This window comes from Protobothrops mucrosquamatus, unplaced genomic scaffold, assembly GCF_001527695.2.
Source record: "Protobothrops mucrosquamatus isolate PMUCROS unplaced genomic scaffold, P.Mucros_1.0 scaffold_213, whole genome shotgun sequence".
Classification (NCBI taxonomy): Eukaryota; Metazoa; Chordata; class Lepidosauria; order Squamata; family Viperidae; genus Protobothrops; species Protobothrops mucrosquamatus.
Genome location: NW_015386289.1, coordinates 2,048,975 through 2,057,634, shown reverse-complemented (window position 1 = coordinate 2,057,634; position 8,660 = coordinate 2,048,975). Strand labels below are relative to the sequence as shown.

The 8,660-nt window shown below is 36.2% G+C and overlaps 1 protein-coding gene across 1 annotated transcript in view; it reads left to right on the top strand.

Moving 5' to 3' along the window:
- Window positions 1-8,660, top strand: part of SLC24A3 (solute carrier family 24 member 3) — a 58,897-nt gene that overhangs the window by 9,793 nt on the left and 40,444 nt on the right. The window contains exons 2-4 of the mRNA XM_015827192.1: window positions 3,428-3,502; window positions 5,552-5,636; window positions 7,672-7,775. Coding sequence (XP_015682678.1) covers window positions 3,437-3,502; window positions 5,552-5,636; window positions 7,672-7,775 — 255 coding nt within the window. The 5' untranslated portion in view covers window positions 3,428-3,436. The remainder of the gene's footprint in view (window positions 1-3,427; window positions 3,503-5,551; window positions 5,637-7,671; window positions 7,776-8,660) is intronic.

Genomic DNA, 8,660 nt, shown 5'->3' with positions numbered 1-8,660 from the left:
TTTATTCAAGTCTCTTAAATCTGCAACTAACCTAATATTGTTTGGTGCACCACCAAAATGGAAGATAAGATTGGACAATAAATCAGCATGCTAAGATCAGATGCAAGCAGGCTAGAACAGATGAAATAAAAGAAGCTGAAGAGCTAGAAGATCAAAGACTACCAGATCAAGAAATATCATCTAGGAACAAGGAAGCAGTAGAAAGAATAAAATAGCAAATAACAGCTACAGTCAAGAAGATTAACAGATTCAAGTTTAAATTACACAAGAGGAATACTCTCGAATTTCAATTGAATCAAAGGAGAGACAGCAATGAACCAGTCAGTATCTGACAAAGAAGAAACAATGAACACCTTGGTGCAACTATGGGACAACCCAAAGAAATACAAGAATGCAGCTTAAATAGAGGAGTTAGATAAGAATAAAAAAGGTGCTGAAATGAAGAACTTGTAATATCAGAAATGGTGGAGAAAAGGGTTAGAACGATCAAGAATTGGTCAGCACCAGATGTAGATGAACTGCATGGTTTTTGGTTGAAACATCTGCTTGGTTGACACCCACTTGTTGCCAAACAGTTTAATAAGAGACTGCAAGAGGGTGTAATCAGTGGTGGGATTCAGCCAGTTCGCACCACTTCGGCAGAACCAGTAGCTAATTTTTTGTTGCCCAGGCCTAGAATGGACTTCCGGAAGTGGCATCCACACAGATAACTGGTTGTTCACATATGTAAATCCAACCTCTGGGTGTAATTGAAGATTGGTTAACATCTGGCAAAGTGATAATGAAAGATCCAACAAAAGGCAACTTCAGGCCAATTACTTGCTTACCAACCAGTTTCATATTGCTAAATGGTGTTTTAGATGATGCAGTCTGACAGCAACTAGTTGAAAACAAGCCCTTTCCATCCAGCAGAGGAACAAAAAATCAGCTCCTAACTGACAAAATTATTTTGGAAAATTGCAAGAGAAAGACAAAGTTGAATGTAGCTTGGATTGATTATTTGAAAGCATTTGACTCCCTGCCACAGGATTAGATAATAAAGTGCCTAGAAATAATAGGAATCAGTAGGAATATCAGAAGCTTTGTGCAAAGATAAATGGTATTATGTTACAATAAATTTCCACAGTCTTACAATCCTCTTTTCATTTCCTCCAGTTTAATATGTGTATTAGTAATGGCACCTTAAAGTCAATCAATGCTGTTATACAAATTAGAAAACAATTACTTGTTTCTAGCTCCAGTAGTAATTAAGCAGGAGAAACATTTGCAGGAAATACTGAAGCCAATCCCAGTCAATTATACCATCATCTTGACCAGAAATTCTTGAAATTGGACTATGTTAATTGGGCATGAAGACACTTCTCCACTTTAATTTGTATTAGTGAATAAGATACTCAGACAACATGTTTTTGTTGAATAATTATTATTGAATTCTGTTAAAAAAAACAAAACTTTGTATATAAAAAAAGACACTTCTCCAAGTGGCTTATCTTCTGGCACACCATTTATTACCCTACAAAAAAAAGATAATTAATCTAGGGAGATCCTTTTATTTAGATGTGATTGTTTTAAAAAAAACTAAAAGTGGTTCCAATTGAAATAAAGTAGATTTCTATAAAATTACCTTTCTTCGTTGTTACCTATCCTATGGAAATGTGATCATTAATTGGCATCTCCAGAAAAGAAACTGGTCATAATACAGTCTCTCACAGGTAAGTGCACAGAGGCTCTTTGCATATGACCTGACCGTGTGCTATGCATTACAAAGAATATCTTTGCATGTGCTTTAGCATTTTCCCTCATAGCATAAGACTCTCCTGTTCCTGTGTATGAGGTGTGATTCTGGATTAGCCTGCATAAGATGCTTGAGTGACTTGAAGGTTCTCTTGTGCTTGTACAAAGCTCTACACAAAGGAATGGGGTATGTGGAATTGATATTCAACTGAAATGAATTCAGGAATTATTGTGCAGGAAAAAGCTTTGTGTATGCATCAGAATTTATTTGCATGGAACTAATAGGCCAGAGCATGTGAGTTGATATTAACTCAGCATTTAGTATAATCAGCATTTGACTTGTAATGCTTGTACTGAATCTGTCTAGGCATGGGCAGAAATGCTATTGGAAGTTGAATAGCAATATTGTTTATTTATATGAAAATCACTTGAAATTAGAAAAAAAATGTAAAAGCAACAAGGAGCACGTAGAAAAATATAAGCATATAAAAGATATATACATATAGAACAAATAAAAATGAATAAGAGAACCATTTACCCATCACAAAAGTATATACAGTAATTGACTTCAAGTACTTTCAAATGTGTGACAATTATTTAGCATCAAAAATACTGTACACTATGAAGGGTCATATTGTACAGTATTTTTTCCAGATGTATATGAAATGGTATGAAATGGATAGTTTTAGTACTGTGTATTGTGCATTATGCAATCCCTTTATAGAGAATGCTGTTTGACATAATTAGGTGCCATCTGCATAGTCCCGTCCCTTGGTCTTAATACAGTGCATAATATAGTAAAACACTGATGAATCCCCAGATGTTGGTTCCATCTGGGGAGAAGGAAGGAAAAAGCAAGGATAGTAAAGGCAATGTGGTGATTTGCAGGGTAATTCTTCTAATTGCTCAGACATTCAGCTTAAACAATTTGGGATTGGTTGTCAATTGGGAACAAGGAAACCAGTTTCATATTTTGGAACTGATAGGTGGACAGAGTCTGTGTCACCTTGCCTACCAGTGATTACTTCAAGATTATAGCAAAAGCCATATAGGCAGATTTATACCATCAGACTGAATATGGTCTGAATTAGGGAAAGAATTAAAACATGTTTGAAAATATACAGAGTTGTTTTTAAACACATACAGTACAGATATTCACCCACCCACTTTCACGTAGAGAACTGGGCACACAGATGCATATCTGATTGGGTTAATAATTCCTGGTTTTTTTGCAGGAAGAGTAGTCCTGTGCTGGGAGCTGAAATGTGTAATTGACTTCTCTCAACAACTTCCCTCAATAGATTACTGCCCTTGCTTGGGGTTAGAAATTGAGTAGGTTTGGACCTTTTTCCATATTTAGATGGGAATCCATCAGGGCATTCCTCAGCTGTAGGCTAAGCTGGGAACATAGAGAAACATCCCAGAGGGCTGCAGTGGAAAACTACCTTTGTACTGTTATCAAAGATTCAGTATTTTTTTCTGTCTGCCTTTAGTGATAATAACATTTTCAATCATATTGATATTAAGAAAACAAAGTAGAGATACCAATGAGTTGAGCTCAATTAAAGGATGTCTTTCCTCTTTAGTATTAAAAAAAAGGTAGATGTGCTTTAAACTCTTTTAATAGAATGAAATGAGGAAATATCATGATTTAAATTGCCTTGTCTCAATGGAATGCTTTTTGTTTCTTTAGGCTGTCTACATGTTCTATGCTTTGGCTATTATCTGTGATGATTTCTTTGTTCCTTCATTGGAAAAAATTTGTGAAGTAAGTATCTGCTGGAAATAGTTTTCCGTGTTTATTGAAATGTATACATTATCATGTTTGGCATTTAATCATATTTAATCTCTTATTTTACATTTTTCATATCTATGGCAGAGGTTTCCTGAACATCTGTATATTTGTACCATTTCCTACTCTTATTTCTTTTATCAGTGAGAAACATAAGGCGAGTAGCCTTGACTATTAGTGCTTCCCAAGAAATGTTATTGGTTGTGTTTTATGTTCTCTGAACATGGAGGTTAAGGCTAATACACATGGAAAACATTTTCTCCATTCTGAGTATGTCTAGTTCCTTGTAAATGTCCTCTAGCATATTGAACTTAAAGGCTGTGCCATGCTTCAGATTCAATTCTGCAAGTTGCTTTGTGGTACCTGAAGAATGAATGCAGCACCAGCCAGTAATTCATTAAAACACCCATATCTGTTGCCAGAAGCACATGACTGATATGGAAAAAGACACAGCTGGTTTAATAAGTGACCAACAGGTGTTACCTTGGCATTTTTGCATGTTGCAAGAGAACCTTTCAGAATAATTGATTCTGAAGCATTGCAGATTTCCAGTGAACATGTAAAAGAGTAATCCATAAGCACATGAAGTGCACATTTCCCTACTCTAAGTTTTCTAAATGAAAAACACACTTTTTTTCTAATTTCCATATTGCTTTATTTGTCCCATTTGGATATTTTTTTTCCAAATTGACATGTATTTTAAATGGAAAATTACTAAAGGGGTACTGTACACAGTCTTCTAAACACAGTTATGCCATTAAATGTGTGTACTACTCTTAAAATACCAGCAGTTCCCTATCTTCTTTTCTCCATGCTCTTTCCAAGGGAATTAGCTTTTTAAACACTTAAATTGTACAAGGGTTGTGATTTTCTATAAGGCTTGACATTAGAAAGTGTTTATAAAAAATATGAGCTATATCCAACAGTGTAATTCTACTGCAAACAGTTTTAACTGTGTGATATGTTTGCTTGCCTTGATCTGAATTGGATTGTTTAAATTTAAAAAGTCCCGTTGGGGAAATTTTCATTTCTCTTATTATACATATAAAAATATAATTGTATCTTTCTGTACCTTTTTTGAGGTCAAACATAATTCCAATATAGTAAAGTCATTCCAAAGCTACATAACCCTTTTATTTTATTAGCTAATATCTAGCCTAATATCATCCCCACTCTCATATCATATTTTTAAAAATATTTTGCCATCAGATTTTGATGACACAGTCAAGGGTTCCCAAGATTTTTTTTTTTAAAGAAGTGGTTTGCAGGACTCATAACTGTAGGTTGTTGATTACTGCTTAAAAAAATACAGACTCATCCAGAATGTATATGCAGGAACATTGTTTAAGGAATATTGCACATTTATAAAGTAAATACAATACTGGGCATTTGTACAAACCTTCTGATTATAAAGCTTTCTGTTTCATTTCAAACCTAAAAACTGCTCAAGATGACTTTACTAGTCTAAAACATTCAAACTGAAGTTGGTAGGAAGTGCCATTCAGTAGGACAGAGCAAAAATATTTAGGAAACAGATGAGTGATAACCAAACCAAACTTCCCACTTCTCAATCAGTAGTACAGCCTAGCCTAGGGCAGGGGTAGGCAACCTTGGCATTGCTGGCTCAGGAATTCTGGGAGTTGAAGTCCACGAGTCATAAAAGAGCCAAGGTTGCCTACCCCTGCCCTAGGGTAAAATGCATACTCAGTCATCAGTCTAGGACTCTAGTTCTCTGAAGTTGATGTTACTGGAAAAGTGTCTGAATGAAGAAAATGACTCTACCAATTCTGGAACTCCGCCCTTGGCAAGCCATGCAATGCATCCTTTGTCAGATAGGTATTAGATGCCCTTTGCTTCTCATCTAATATTTGATTGATATGACAGTTGCTTACCTTTATTGAGATGTTTTAATTACACTTGAAATGTGTTTTTAGATTTTTAATCTCCTTTATTATGCCTTGAGAAACATTAAAAGTGGTTTTAAAGTCATATCAATCAATGATTTTTTTTCCCCTCCCTCCACAGCGCTTGCACCTCAGTGAAGATGTGGCAGGGGCAACGTTCATGGCAGCTGGCAGTTCTGCTCCAGAGCTGTTTACATCTGTGATAGGTAACTAAAACCAGTAACTTCTGACCAATAACAGTTGTAAAAATAAGAATGACTATTTGTGGCTGTGCTCCTGTTTGCTAAAGTACTGTATGTGTGTGTCTCTGAAACTAGCTAACGCTGATGGAATAGCAAAGCTTTGTGGCAGAAAAAGTGACAGAATGATTGTCATATATAATGAAGTGGGATCTTGCATGATGCCAACATTCAGACTCTGTGAAAATGGATGTATGATTGTCAGCAGAAGTCTGTTAATTGGGAAAAGATTATATTCGGAACAACCACCAAAAATGTGTAGACAGAGGGGCATTAATTAAGACATACTCCTGTGCTTTCAAGTGCTAACTGTGCTGTTAGGTTACATTAAAAAGGATGGGAAGAACAGTTCATTACTCAACTGGTCATTACTTTGATACGTGGTGTTTGAAATGTGGGGAGAAGCCAGCTCATGAAAGTGGGGAAGTAGTAACTAACAGAGCACATGCCTTGCATTTATTACGTTCCTGGCATTTCTGAGTGGGATGCTGAGAAGCACCTTTGCCTGAAACAAACAAGAGAGGTGAACGGAGCTGGCTTAGAATGCTGCTTTATTTTATTTTATTGGAGGTAAATAAACTGCATTGAAATGGCAGTTGAATGAGAGCAGCGTAAGTATTTTTAATAGGAACCATCTGAATAGGTAACAGATGGGAAGGCCAGATTGTTTGACTGCTACTAAGCAAGAATACAGAGAAAATATTGCACTGTCCACCAGTGTTCAGCAGTGTTCTGAAAGAGGGGACTCTCCCATTCCAGCATCTGATTTCGGGAAGGATGGATCAGGTGAGGGGAACTCAGCTCTTCTAGTCTTTCTCACGGTAGATTTGACTGGAGCATCTTCTGTGTGGTCACCAAGAGAGAGAAGCCAGAGCAGCAGGCAGGGCTGTCAGACGCCTTTGTGGAATGTTTGCACAGGACTCCTTGCCAGATCTCCCGCCATGCAAGGAGCAGCGCTCTTCACTTTGGCAAGGGTCCTTGCTGTAGTGAAATATGCAGTTAGAACAACCTGTCCAGCATTCTTAGGTCTATACCAAAACTTCTATCTCACGTCAGTCAAAAGTGCAGTTTAAAAAATGTGAAACTTTACACCTCCCATCGTTGTATCATGCATTATATGGAAAAAACAAAATAATTATATTTATGCCTTTGAGCAATCACGTATGCAGCTTTTCCGGAATATATTTCCAGTACCACTCAAATCTGAGAAGCCTTTTACATATTACTCTATTCAAGAGGAAAACGTGATACAAATAGTCCTTTTGTTTCATGACAGTTCAAAGTTACAACAGCCTGGGGAAAAAGTGATATATGATCTATCCTCAAAGTTACAGCCATCATACCAAACCCCCATGGTCACGAAATCACAATTTGGGTGCTCACATTTATGAATAGTTGCAGCTTCCTGTAGTCACATAATTGCAATTTGTGACCTTCCCAGCTAGTTTCTGACAAGCAACATCAATTGGTGAAGCGGATTGGCTTAACAATTTCCTGATTCACTTAACAACTGCTGTAATAATGGTGGTAAAATCAGGTCCAATCATGTGATGAGTTACTTTACAATTGCAACAACTTAACGACAGAAATTCCAGCCCCAATTGTAGTCATAAATTGAGGACTATCTGTAGACTGGAAATAGGGAAAGTCACATTTTAAGAGTTTATTTGCAAGAATGGCTGGGAGCAGGATTTATTCCCCTTAACTTTGCCTCCTCTATCTGGTTAAAAAATGCAGATAGCAGCCTATTCCATCATCTCACTTTGAGACACATGTTGGTTAGGGGTCTATGTGTTTTGAATAAATGTTGAGAAATCTTTGCATAAATATTGTTGTAATCCACTTTATTTTATCATGCAAAAATCACATCTGGCTGCACTTGTAATTCCGCACATCTGTTTTAATCAAAGTTTAAATATGCAAAAAAAAATTTGCAGTTCAACTCTGCATAGAAATCTTGTCTGCCTTTTGATAACACATTGAAATTATCCCCTATCCCCAGGTGTGTTTATTACAAAAGGAGATGTAGGTGTTGGAACTATTGTTGGCTCTGCAGTGTTCAACATCTTGTGCATAATTGGGGTTTGTGGCCTATTTGCAGGACAGGTAAGGTAATTCATGGAATTCAAAAACATTTCTAAAACTTCTTTTAACCTGTACAGAATGAGAACTATGTTTCCAAAAATCACTTGTCCCTGTTCTCTCTCTTGCCAGAACCACTATCTAAACCTCACTTTAGGAAGGTGCAAAATGATTCCCATACAATATAGGTATTATTCATAGAAATAGATTCCTGGGTTTCCTGCATACTGTAGTTTAAGGATTTGATTTTCCCAATTATTTGAAAGTGAAACTTAAAATACCACACATACCTGGAACAATACTATTCACCATTGCTAAAGGCATTTTTGAAGGTGGAAAACCACTTCCACATTGCTGCCATGAAAACTATATGAATATATCCATATCGTTACCAGAAGGAAATTATCTGTAAGAAGATGGATAACCTTTTGTTCATCCACAAGTTTGCTTATCTTTGGATCAATATATGCTAATATAAGTAAAGAACTTTTTTTCTTATGCATTGCCAAAATGATTAGTTGAGAGAGTATGAAGAGAATTTCCATAAAACTGATTTTGGGATAGTGAAAATGCTACAAGATTTAGCCTAAAACAAAAATCTTACTGAATTCCATTCAACTTCTTTTCAAGTAGATACCTATAGAAATGCAGTAGCAAGTTTCTTTTAAGTACAATAAGAAATCACTAGATTTTTTTTTTAATGAATCAATGTAATAAGAACTTTTAAAGCATCACCTAAAGAAATGCCAGATCTCCGGACTCTTTTGCCAGCTACAGAAAGAGTCATGCTAAAAAAAAATCTGAAGGTCCCCAACTTCTGTTGACCTTCTGTAAGATGCTAAAGACCTTGGTTTTCCCTCAGGCATTTGGGCAGGATGTTAAATAAACTCCTGCTTTTTTTTTTTTTTT